At 45.9% G+C, this 13,765-nt stretch overlaps 1 protein-coding gene across 1 annotated transcript in view; it reads right to left on the bottom strand.

The window, feature by feature from the left end:
- MYO9A (myosin IXA) overlaps positions 1–13,765 on the bottom strand; it is a gene marked incomplete at its 5' end in the record, with an annotated part of 156,244 nt that overhangs the window by 66,677 nt on the left and 75,802 nt on the right. The window contains 2 exons of the mRNA XM_082005268.1: positions 827–961; positions 11,822–11,938. Of these exons, the coding sequence (XP_081861394.1) occupies positions 827–961; positions 11,822–11,938 (252 nt within the window). The remainder of the gene's footprint in view (positions 1–826; positions 962–11,821; positions 11,939–13,765) is intronic.

Below are 13,765 nucleotides of genomic sequence, written 5' to 3'. Positions count from 1 at the left end.
GCATTAAAAAACAGGTATTTTGAAGGTCTATAGCATATTTACGGTATTATACAGCCCAATTATATGTTGTACATCCATGAAACAACATGTATTTTCTCAGTTTTCTTGTCCTGCTTGTTGTTAGATAACAAGTGATGTTTGGAGAAGCCTCCTCCCATCCTAATTAATAGACATGCCATCTTGTCGTACAGATTACCTGCTGAATTATGGCCTGGATTTTTGTTATCTCTCTTACAGTGCATTAAGTCGAGGCTGGAAAGCAACACCCAGTCTTAACGAACCTAAAGCAAAGCTTAAAGTTCAACCTTTCCTAATCTACTACGGCTACTGGAGGTCATAAGGATCTCAAGTCTGACCTTGCAGAACATGTATGAGAGGGACATTTCCCCTCCCTCCCCACAAATTAACACTGGAAAGAAAAACACCACCAGAAGATTGGGGTGGCATTTTCAACAGATGCCAAAAAATAACTTTTATGTGATATTAAATGACACAGCAGCAAGTCCAGGCAAAGGCAAGGAAGAAATTGCGCATGGATGAGCCCTCTGAGCATATATCAAGGAGACAAAAGAGCAACAGTTAAGGTCTTTGTGATGTTTGAGCACACGTGTATCCCAAAACGTTTCTTTAAAACCAGCAAATCTCTGGCTGGATTTTGTTTTACAGGTAGCAGTAAGTCATATGGTACATTAGAAGTTAAATCTGAATAATTCGGTGTACACTCCTTAACGTAAAAGAATCAAAGGGTCAACTTAAGAACTTTATCAGTGCCACAAACTCATGTCAACACTCACTGGCATCAGAGAGTAAATATTTCCAGACCTACCTGTTCAAGTTTAAAGATATGTTGGTTAAAGTAGTGCTGCAAGCGCTCGTTGGCAAAGTTAATGCAGAATTGTTCGAAACTGTTATTTTCATAGTCTTCAAACCCAAAAATATCAAGTACTCCAATAGATAAAGTCTGCAAGAAAAGTAAGAAGGCAGATTAGAATAAAATCACATAAAATAAATGGATTATTTGTACGCAGTACATAACCAAAAGCATACAAACAGAATTAAATATGCTTAACAGCAGGACTTTTAATTTTTACTGGAATTGTTGATATTATGCCATCTGGAAGACTTCACCTACATCAGAGAGACAACGTGTAACTTCAGATATTTGGACAGATAGCCTTTTTCTAAAAGAAAAGTCCTTTTAGAGTTGTGGGGTTTTTTTTAATTTATAGACAAATTGCCATCTTTGAAGAAACCTGAATCCAGTTCCAAGTTATTCTATTGGATCTAAGACAATATTTAGCTTTTGAGGGGAAAAATGGGGATAGGGTTGGGAAAAAAAGGCTTACCCCATGAAGACAGCCCACAGAAACATGCCTACAAGGTGAATACAGGATGTCTAAACAAACACACTTCTGAAGAAACCCCTGCACAGCAGGGGTTTGCACAGAAATAATCCATTGCAACAAAGGAAAATGAGTCTGGTCAGAAATAAAATAGTATCAAATATAAAATATCCACCTTGCATATCAGATGGATCAGTTGAATGTCTCCTACTGAGAAGCATAACTCAGATGGACTGATTTTTGGAAATGTTGAGTCGCTCTCGCAGGATGTAAAGTAATGCAAGAATAGCAATGCTGCTGAAAAAGAGGGCTCAAATCCATCCCCTGAGTCAGGTTCCTTCATAATTAAAAATTTTGGCAACAGAGCTGTTGAGCAGATAAAACAAAAGCTCCTTTACCGAGCATCATGGAATAGTTTGGGTGGGAAGGGACCTCTAAAGGCCATCTAGTCCAACCCCCCTGCCATGAGCAGGGACATCCCCAACCAGAGCAGGTCGCTCAGAGCCCCGTCCAGCCGGACCTGGGGTGTTCCCAGGGACGGGGCATCCACCACCTCTCTGGGCAACCTGGGCCAGGGCTTCGCCACCCTCAGGGTGAAAAATGTCATCCTTATGTCTAGTCTGCATCTCCCCTCTTTCAGTTTAAAACCATCACCCCTTGTCCTGTCGCTACAGGCCCTGCTACAAAGCCTGTCCCCATCTTTCTCCTCAGCCCCGGCAGCTGCAGGAAGGTCTCCCCGGAGCCTTCTCTGCTCCAGGCTGAGCCCCCCCAGCTCTCCCAGCCTGTCCTCCCAGCAGAGCTGTTCCAGCCCTCGGAGCGTTGCTGGGGCCTCCTCTGGCCCCGCTCCAGGAGGTCCATGTCTCTCCTGTGCCGAGGGCTCCGGAGCTGGACGCAGCACTGCAGGGGGGTCTCCCCAGAGCGGGGCAGAGGGGCAGAACCCCCTCCCTCGCCCTGCTGGCCACGCGGCTTTGGGGGCAGCCCAGGACACAGGTGGCTTCTGGGCTGCGAGCGCACATTGCCGGCTCCTGTCCAGCTTTTCACCCACCAGGACCCCCAAGTCTTTCTCGGCAGGGCTGCTCTCCATCCCTTCATCCCCCAGCCTGTGCTGGTACCAGGGGTTGCCCCAGCCCAAGTGCAGGACCCTGCACTTGGCCTTGTTGAACCTCATGAGGTTCACCTGGGCCCATTCCTTGAGCTTGTCCAGGTCCCTCTGGATGGCATCCCGTCCCTCAGGCGTGTCAACTGCCTAAGTTTTCTAACCTAACGACCCAAGAGTGTGCTTTCCCTGCTGTCTGTGCCCTTTGAAGATTTGGCTACTGCTTGCCGCTGGGCAGGGAAGGGAAGCGAGCGTCATTCCCCATGGATTCTGTCCCAGGCACAGCCTGTGCTCTGGCACAGCCGTCCCAGCCACTGCCACCTGGACACAAGAAATGCTCTACAAGACCAGCCCAACATTCCTCCCAGCCCAACATCTCCAACCACGGCAGCAGGACATCCCAGCCTAGTGTGACAGATGCACTCCTCCTGTTTGAGCGAACAGAACTTTGCTCCAGGCAGATGTTCCTAACCGGAGTTAATCCTATTGTGTGAGGCTCTCAAGTGACAAGTCAGCACCAAACCCCAAAAAACCCAACCAGTTCGGCTGGAGACTGGGCTGACAAGCAGCAGAAACTGCATGGACACAGCAGAAAACCTGACTACAAATCAACAGTTTTACACGGTACGTATCTGCAGCCACCAAGGCCCGTTGAGCTCTCCCTCCGTAGGGAGAGGCGATCTTCCCCCGCGTAGGGACGCCTCTCATGGCCACCCCACGAGGCCGAGAGATCCCTTCCCTGACACCAGGCATCGACGGGTTGGTAGGTGACGTTTTTTGCATGCACGTAACATTTAAGATATGTATAGTAAGACTAAGTGATAACCTTTGCATCCCGTACTAACTTTAAATGTAGTCGAGTATTGACCCCCAATCCATCCGTACTTATTAAATATTTCGCAGACGTAAATTTACCCATTAGAACTCCATAAACTAACTACTAGCCCAGATCTGAGTGATCTTTCTCCTGCGACACCCGAGTGTGTCAGCGCGGCTCTTCCGCAGTCCGTCACCCTTTTCTATGAGCACCTGCAGTTTTGGGATGAGGGAGATGGAGAGGCACCTCTGTGCTCCCTTTAGTTCATGGGCAAGAGATGTGTAAAGAGGTACCCATCCAATTTTTGGGGGAATGCATTGACACTACGATCCCTCACAGCCTCTCAGGACAATTTCTAGAAGTTCCCGGTAGAGATGTGTTTTCTTTTACTAAATCCATAACGGAAATTGCAGGATTTGGCAAGTTACAGTTCTAAATTGCCTTTTTTCCACCACTTTGATGATTTTGTACACCTCAACTGTACCCCACCCCAGCCTTTTCTCCAAATTGCAGGGCCAAAGCCTGTTCGGTCTCTCCTCCAACCTGCAATGACTTCTTGAGACACTCCTCAAGACATGGGTGCACCAAGGTTTTCTATGTTGGCAAAACGAGGCCAACACTGTTGTAAATTCACAGCTTGCTTTGCAACCTCCTGGCCCCCTCCTCTCCTCCCAAACCAACCCAGCTCCCCCCATACCAGCCAGGCAAGGGGCTGCAGTGGACCCGTGGCCACACATATGTTGACCCACAAGCAAGTGCAACCCATCACTCCCCTGCTCAGACTGTCCTTCCTTCCCTTAACGGGAGTAGAAACGTGGACCTTTCTCCTTCATGTAGGTCCTGGTTATCATAAAACTTGAGCCCTCTGCCTGTCAGATGGATTTGGTAAACCCAAGAGAAGAGGGACATAGGGATGTGACAACAGATAAACCTCATGGACACAGGGAGCCAGGGTGAAAAACAAGCTTAAGTAGGTATAACTTCTGCTGCAACTTCCAAACCTGTATATGACTGTTCTGTTAAACATGTAATTAATAATTAGTTACAAATAAAACCCAGACTGTGTCCACCTAGCAAGCCTGCTGTCATCAGAAAAGGAGTGAAGAGCCTGAAGGACACGTGCACAGAGAGCTCCACCAGCGGTCCGTTAGCTAACCACGCTCTGGGGTCTAACCAAAGCCATCTTGCTTATGCACAGGCTCTGTTCACACATTACCATCAATTAAATAAAAATATTGAGAGAGGTAAAAGCATTAGCATTGGTCAAATGAACCAAGCCTCAAGGAGGGAGGAGAAACACTCCCTCCTCTCCACCTCAGAAGAACCTAAGAGCTGCCAGACACCCTGCTTTTAATTTTATTGGTCTTAACCCGCACCCTGGATTTCACAAGACTACCTTCCTAAGACTAGCCTAACACCACTGCCAGAAATATAAGCCAGACTATCCACAAGCCTACGCTGCAGTTCGTCTGTTTTCAACCGAACACATAACGCGGGAGGAAAATATTCCGCCTGTGCTCGTCTCCTGACCGGGGGAACCACCTACGGCTGGAACGGGCACCGCTGCCGCGGGCAGGGCAGCCGCCCGGCTTGGGAGTTGAAGCTTTGTACGACATGGGCTTTGGCTACCAGAACAAGTGAAAGCACACTCAGAAGCAGCGTATGAGCCCAGCGATACGACTCTAACCCGTTTTCTCAAGAGGTCTTTGGCTACTTCGTCCTTCGTCCAGGATTCGTCTCCCTCTTCCGGGGCCAGACAGACCCTACCTCCTCACCCCCATCCCCGCTGTGACAAGGATGGCTACCCAAAGGCCTTGGCCAGCTTCCCGGAAGCGTTCGCATCGTTGGGCAAAACACCCCGTAAGAAACAGCCCTTTGACCGGAAGATGGAACTCGGGAAGCCACCGGACTGCGGGCTGAGCCTGGCAGAGGGATTCGCTCTCCCTCGCTGCTTCCGGAGGGTTGAGCATCCTTCTCCTGCTCGTCCCAACGGACATGGCAACCCTTCTGCTCACAGGTATCTTCGTTAAACAGCCGCCTAACAAGCAGAAACCTCCTGCTTCATCTTCTTTTTCAAATAGATTTCAGCAAGAATTCTTCTTAAACTCTCTGTACAATTAGCAGCTCGCATTTTATCCACATTATACAGGGAAAAAGTGACGGCGGAAACAGGACAAAGTGACTTTTTCTCATCCACGACACCGATGCTCCGCTCGCATCGCCTGTGCGTAGGCAAATCCCGACCACCCCGCTGCCGGGCAGCTTCGCCTTGCAATCCACAGGAGCTCCCTAAAATCACCCTAGATAAGAGTCTCTACTGCACTGCGTAAAAACAAGACGTAGAAGATAAAATGCTCGCACTTCCTGAACCCTTACGGATTTACCGACCCCAACTTCCACACGCGCCGCACTTAACGCTCCGTGGAAACAGCCCCTGCCGTGAGGGAATGCTTTAAGCTGCACGAGGTTTCCAAGCTCTTGCAATTTATTATAGTTTATTAATTTTTATAAATTATTTTTTAAAACTTTATAAATAAATAACGTTTATATTTATATTCTATATCATAAATAGAATATTTTCATTTAACATTTTATTCATAAAATAAAAATTTCATAAATAAATAATACTGTTTATTATTATAGTTTAATAAGAAACAGCTGAGCAGGAAAAAAACCTCCCCCTTCTTTTCAATGCTGGTTCATTTACTGTGTTGAAGCTGCTACAAAAAGTATTTTAATGTGTGCATGTAAATACATTTATAAAGCAAAATAGAAGAATTATATGTAGGAAGAAAAATGGCTATTTCAGTTATAAAAGAATACTATTAAAAACATTCGATTTTGAAGTTATCTTTTTATATTTTTTTGCTGACACCCAGAATTAAACAAGCTCAGACAGGTAAAATGCACAAAACTAAAAAAAATAATAATAATTAAAAAAAAAAAATCTGTATTTTACAAAATCACTGCAGGTATCAAACTGTGCGTAAAAGATGGTTAATTCTACCGTGGTTGTTACATGGGGAAAACCAGCATTTTTCTCACGTCACTCCGTGGATAACTCCCGAACACCTCCAGAATAGGAATTTTAAGATTAGAGTTTCTTTGCAGAGTTTCACGCCAGAGAAATGAGAGCAGAGCTCTGCGGCGCATCAGGTCGTTTGCCCTCTCTCGCAGGAGGCAGCATCACAGAGCTCCCGAAAGAAAGAGGTCAACACATATAACTCGGTAAAACTTTTAAGAATGAGAAATTAGCAATTTATGGCTATTTTTCTGCTTTCTGGCCTAAAAATCCCCTGGTACCTACGCAAAAGGGTCATATCAAGTTTTCCATGGATAAAGCAGCACAAATCTACCCGTACGGCATCATTTCTTACAACAAGGTGAAAAAAAATTCTTCCCATTGAGGTATGCATAAATGAAATTATTTTGTTAAATTGCCTGGCAAAAGCATGTAATCTGGATGTTTTTAAGACTGCGTTTGCAGTCGCCAATATTTAAAGAAAACCGAAGGAATTTTACATTCACAAACCTTCTAATTCTTCAGTTTCGAATTCACTTTTTGAACAACTGCCGTATGGAAACCGTGCGAAGACGTAACGCAATTTAGATCTCGATTAGCGAAGTCTAATTTGTGTGTTAATGTCGTGCCTTTATCACAACTAACGTTTAAAATTAGCAAGTCTGCAGCACGGACAGGCCTGCAGCAGACAACTATTACTTTAGTATATCAAATCTACAGCAAAATTCCTGTAATTAGAAGCGTACGACTACAGGGATTTTTAAAATTTGGGCGAACCCTGGGTTAGTAAGCACTTTCTGGTTGAGATGTTAACAAGTGACCTCACGCTTTTCTAAAAACCTCACAGCCGTGACATGGAAACACTGAGCACAAGTTTGAAGAGCTTTTGGCAAATGACAAGTCTCGAAGCTACGTGCTGTCCAATTCCCAAGCCACCAATAAAGAGAGATAGTTGGAGCTGATTTATGTCACCCCAAATGCACATTGGTGATGTCATTCCACCACGGAGGTATATTTTGGTTATCACATATAGGTTTGCTTCAAATTCTGGGGAAAAGTCTTTTTTATTATTATTTTTTTATATCTGTTCTAATTTTTTTTTTTTTTTTACAATATTCCAAAGCCAACACTGTAAAAAAACCCCAAACAACCAACACAAAAAACCCAGCACCACTAAATCTAAAAGGATCACTCCGACCTACATCACCACAATATACATGACGACCTATTATACAAAGTAAGAGGCACTGATTTCCTACAAATTTGGAAGTTGGGACCTAAAAATAACACACAGAAGCACATTAAACCTGTCGTGTGTTCAGCAATTCTTTCTGTTTCAGGACAGATAGCCAAGAATTAACCAGTTGATTAAATTTCAGTGATTTTTTTCTCACGGTCACGAATTCACATTCACCATCATCACCACGTACGCAGCACCTCACCTGAAAACAGCAGCAGTTATTTAGGAAGAACCAAACGGGAAAAACTTAATTAAAAAAAAAAACCTTGGAAGAAATGCCTTTTGGTCCACCACGTTCTACACTGTATCATCATTTTAAGCAACGGGACAGACTTCTAACAATTCTTAACCTAATTTACGGAAGGGGAATTAAATAAAAGGCTCTCTGAGGTTTAGTCATGTAGTTCTCAAGAGGAGGAAAAGTCTCCGATCTCATTAATAAAGGTCAAATTTCAGACAGTTTGTAGGGGATCATGAGAACATAAAAGAAGCTAAAAGCGATAGAGAGAAGACCAAGGAAAACGGAGTCCGAGTGAAACCGCTACACAGCAGCACTGCCACGAGCACAGAACAAGCCATATCAAATAACTTATCCATAGTGTGTTCAGAAATACAATCATAATCTCAATGATACATCAACATCAACTCAAAAATATTCATAATATTCAGAAATAATATGCTATGAATCCCGTCAGCAAGCAAGATAAGCCAAATCCCACCGTGTTTTCCCAAAATAATTTGCTGTACATTTAACTAAATTTGGATATCAAAGGTCTGATTTACATCTTCCGAATACTTGCTTGAAAAACAGTGGAAGAATGACAGCCTGGTGTTTATTTTTTTTTTACCCAGCTTCATCTTTTGATCTTCTCCTTACTGCCGACATCGAATAAACACACATATTGGGATATGAATATTGTCTCCATTCCCATTGTCCCAAGTTCTCCTGGGGTCTGGACTGCGTTAGGATCTAGGTCGTCTTCCCAACTATCATCAAACCACCTAGTCTACCAGCAATTAAATAGGCTTAACTAGCTATAAATAGTCTCCTCACCAAATACCATCTGCACCAATGAACATTATATCCACCACCGCTTTGGTTGAGCACAAGTTTTGGCCAACACACTTGTCTGAGGTGGCTGGGGCAATGCTGCTTCGTCCCAGCAAAAGGACTCTGCCAGATGCAGAGATGGCTGAACATGTTTCCATGGCACGCAGAGGGGAGAGCAAACCTGGATTTCGTGCGCGTGCCATATGTGCATTTAGAAGTATTCGTCGTCTTCTGCGACCTCCAGCCTTCACGGCAAATCCCTGAGCTCCCAGAACCAGGCGAATGGTAGCTCTGGTCAAGCCAACTTCTGTGAAGGCTAGACAAGCTCTCCACCACTGTTTCATAGGACCGGCTGTGTAGGACTACTGAAATAAAGATTTACGCTCACGAAGAAATACACTTTCATATTCACTTTTCTCATCAACTCCGGGTGCAGTTGTCCTCCCATTGAATTCAGATGGGTTTGCGTCTTATTTTACCTCTGCATAATATGACTGTCATGTAAGAAAGCCTTCTGCTAAAAATCCATCATCTGACAACTTCCTGAACCTTCACAACGTGCGGGATTATTTCAAGGCGTATCTGAAAAGCCAGAGGAATATTGGTGGCAAGCATGGGCTGGGATTAAGCGGGATATTTGCTGCAGGGCGAGTCGCACATTTTTTCACCCGCTGCAAACTCAGGAGTCAGAAGCCTTTCGTGGCGAGGTGCAAGACTGTATTTTTCTTTCATAAATCAGAGACTCTGTTTAGGAGATTTTTTTGAGGGAGCCAGTAGATGCCAGCAACCAGATGTCATCCACGTGCTGAGATCTTGCCTTGCAGAGAGGACCTATTCCCAGGGTCCGGAGATGCCCCTGCCCCCAGCCCACCTTCCAGTTACTCGGTGGTGTTGCCAACCTCAAGACAACATATGGGAGGTTGAGAAGAACCTGTATCCTCATCTGGGGTTTCTCCAAGCACGAGCTGAAAACGATTTGAAGAGGATTGTGAAGTGGTAGGAAAAACCAAATTAATTGGCATCAGCTCAGTTCCTCCAGGGAAGAGAAGGGTGGTAATTGCTGGTTGGTGTCTCAGCGGCAGCCGCAGAGCCCGGGATGCCCTCGTCCGCTCGCCGGCAGCGACGTTATTCCTTGAGGGCACAGGAGCAGCTATTCCCAGCCCTGCCTGGTTCCGGCAGGCACTTCTGCTCCCTCTCTGCTGGAAGGACCCAAGTCGGGGGCTAAAAAAAGGGGCGAGGACGTGACGCTGTAGAACAACTCGAGAGAAAATTGGCTAGTCAATGTTTAACGAAGCTGCTCTCTGCAGTTCTGCGCAACGCACGCAAACTCTCTTCTTTAACCCCTCTACCCATAAAACGGGCAGGATACGTGCACCTTCACGATTTCTGGGGGACTTGTGAAAATCAACCGATGTTCACAGAGGACTCTGAAGATAAACCTAATTACAGCCCCGTCTCCAGAAGCATAAGTTTTCTCGCTATTTTGCGCGCTACCTTCCCGTTTCAGAAAACCTTGGCTCGCGTACGGCCCGGGACCGCTTCGCTGGGTCTCGCTGCCGGAACGAGCCGGCACGTTCCTGCGGCTCCAGGTCCTGGGCGTTTGCCAGCGCAGGCGGATCTGCTCTTGCGCAAGGGCAACGCCGCTCCCAGCTCCTGGCGCGCACTTGCTGCCTGACCTGGATCGTATTGCTAGACCGCACGATTTTGGGGGCGGGGAAAAAAAGGGGTCAGAATACTGGGAATTGGGAATTCAAGAGATGATACGGGGAGACGGGGCGAGGGGAAGGTGGTTACACCGCACAGGAGTCTTGGCTGGAGGAAGCAGAGGGTTAATACGCAGGGGTGATGCTGGAAAACAGCACGAATTTGGGCTGTTCTGGCTCTTACCTGCTGAGATTTGAGGTTGGGAACTAAAGTTTAATGGCCCATAAACACCCACCGTTGTGCCCTGCTATTATAGACATGCTGACTAAGCAAGCAACAGCATCCTAGTCCGATTTTGTATTTAAATATTACGGAACAGGTATTTTCCAAAAATCATTGCATCATTTAAAAAAAATTAGTTAGCATTTAAGAAGCATTTCCTTGTCAAAACAAATCCACCTTTTCTGCTTCACCAAATACACAAACAGTGGGTTGTTTTTTTTTCCCCGACACTCCAGACAAAACTTTTGATGACTTGGGAAAGAAAATAAAATATTCAGGAAAGAACACAACATTTTTGGTAAAATATTAAACAGAGGAAGAGGAAGCATGTGCAGTCAGAAGACACGCGGGATGTTACCCACTTTAATAACCTTTCTTGTCAGGAAAGCATGTTACCAAATTTTATACGCCTGTATTTATTTCCAGTCTGTAATTACGCTCCGCAAGCATTTCTACGGAGTTAAATAAAGGACCGGCTACACGGCAACTTCGGTCCTACAGCATAACTCAAATGTAACGTTAGGGCTCAGCAAAACAATCCTCCTTTTGGCAGCTGCAGCTTCAGCTTGGATGTACACCCCCCCCAAAAAGCACACATACTGCTGGCCCATGCCCAGAATTTCCAAGCCAAGGGCAGCTGCAAGCACGTGCGTGCGCGGACGTATCTGGACACCCGTGCTTTCTGGGGCCAGCATCCCCCCGCCACGAGGAGGGCGGGTGAATACACGAGAGGTTTTGGAGGCGGTGTCCTGGGTCGCAGCATCCAGCCCCTGCTGTCGCAGGAAGCGTCACGTCATCCCTTCCATCAATTCTTTGGGAAAGCGGTTCGACACCCCACTGGCTTCGCTCTTCCCATCGCGACTTTTTTTTTTCCCCCCCCTAATCTCACTTTCCCGCTCGTCACAGGTCTCAGTACCTACCGACACCACAGCTTGTTCACCTTTGCTAATTATTTTTATGGAGCAGCTTTATCAAAACATCTCACGTTAGCAAGATTCCCCTTTTTTCCCCTCAATTACACAAGGTACTATCGTTTTACGCGCAAGGAGGAAAATTATTTGGCATTGCTCCTGGAGGAGGTGGGGGAACACAACGAAACCTCTTCCCCGGCCGCTTTGAGGATATTATTATTTGAGCTGCTTCACCCTTCCCAGCTCAGCAAACGCCACTTAAAATAACGATGCAGCCAGTCTAAAATATTAACTGAGGAAAAATTAACTTTATGTTAACTTTAACGTGCTGTTAGAAGCTTGGGTAATGTTTTATCCCGCAGTTACCTATTTTAAAAAGAGAAGACCGTAGCCAAAAGAGCTGGCGAGAGGTTACCTTGGTGCTTTCCTCCATGTCCTTTGAGTTGAGGAGCGCGTGGTTAATTCTGAACACTATCCAGTCGAACAGGGCGCTGTACAAGGATTTAGCCATGGAGTTTCGCACGGTCACAGCCTGAAAGAGAAAAGAAAAAAGGTTATTGGAAATCATTCCTGCTCTGCACTAAAGTGAGTTTTGCTTCTCGAGCTCCCTCATCCAACGTTCGTATTTCTCCCTCGTCAAAGCTTTTGTCTACTGTTTTAATTTATACTGCGTACGCCAACGGTCCCGACGCCATCGGGAGCTGGTTGCAATCCCAGGGCCATGAGACGTGCCCTCTGACTTTGGCTTGGTTTCCTTTGGTGCGTTCAAGCGGATGATGAGCAAGCTCACGCCATAAATCCCATCACCGGCGGCGAAAGAAAAAAAAAAAAAAAAAAAATTAACTTCACCAAGATCCTTGCAGCGTTTACTTGGGGCGAAGGAAAGAGGAGGGTGGATATTGCACAGCAACGACAGCAAGTGATGTGAAAGCACACGCTGGGGCAGGCAGCGCCTGGTACCAGCAGAAGGGTGGCAAAAGGGGAGGCTACAACCCTTAGAATAAATCTGTGAGCGTTACTGAAAACTTGAAGTTTTCCAGGTACTGCCAACGGGAGCTACAAATCATGGCAGGCAGACTCACTGCTCCTCCAGCAGCTCTCCTAGAAAGGGGAATAACTCCCCTGAAGAAGGGCCATGCCCACCATGGTGCTCACAGCCACGACGCAAAGAGATTTTGCTCGATCAACAGTGATGAAAACCAAGATGAAAGGAGGGTACCCAGGCTGCGCTTTCCCAAACACACGTGCCTGTCCCAGGCACCTACATACATAACCGTAAAGCGGAAATTCATATTTAAGGGCTATCTTTCTTCCTGCTGCTTGTGATTCTTCCGTGGTTTAAGTTATTACCTTGGGTTATATTGCAGTGCTTTGGTACATCCTAATCACCCAAAATCTTAAGATACCAGCCGTGACTTAAATTCCAGTTCACCTTAGCCGCTGTGGAAGAATAAACAAGACAACAGAATCTTCACGCGTAACTATTTCAACAAAGCCTTGAACTATGATAAATCATTGGCTTGTTACACACTGCCTTGAAATCCTTCTCACCAACCCTCCCTTCAAGGTACATCATCTGCATGGTTTTATTTCACTGGCCCCAAGTAAAAGAATAAAGCTGATGTAGCATCATTTACCTCCTAATAGCTCATTCCCACCTCTTTTTCCTTAATTTTTTTGTGGTAGCACCTTTTAGCATGATCCCATGCTGTTCTGCCAACGTCTTGCTCTTAACGGGCAATTAATCCGGTACACGGCCTTGCTTCCTCTCCCTCTCAAGTTGGAACAGGAGAAGGCAGTAACATGGTTCATGTCTCCTTTTGTGGTCAGGCATTGGCACAGGCTGCCCAGGGAGGTGGTGGAGTCACCATCCCTGGAGGCATTCAAAGAACGTGTAGACGTGGCACTTTGGGACACGGTTTAATGGGCATGGTGGTGTTGGGTTGGTGGTTGGACTTGATGACCTTAAAGGTCTTTTCCAACCTTAATGATTCTGCGTGATTCCTGCCATGATCCCAACCACGCCAAACTCGAGGACGCTCACAAGCTCACCGTCTCCGAAAGACTCCGTACGCTGCTAACCGTTGCTCGGTGGCAATAAAACGCTGGCAGAGAAGCCGTGTTGCAAGGAGAGCTACAAAATATTGCGACAATTAAGAAGGAATTACTCACTTGCCCCAAAAAACAGCCCTCCTACAAACCGACAACAAGCGTACCGTGAAAATATACGAGCAACAGGACCGAAAGGATTTGTTGTAGCGCAGACAAAAATAGCGCTTTTAAAGACCGAGCGTGAGCTCTCGAAATGGCCGAGTTATCCAACAAGTGTTGGAAAGTGGCTGGCATTTAGAAATACAAA

Source organism: Phaethon aethereus, assembly GCF_964289735.1.
Source record: "Phaethon aethereus genome assembly, chromosome: 12".
Lineage (NCBI taxonomy): Eukaryota > Metazoa > Chordata > Aves > Phaethontiformes > Phaethontidae > Phaethon > Phaethon aethereus.
Note: the sequence above shows the minus strand (reverse complement) of the source record. Positions and strands in the feature narration are given on the sequence as shown.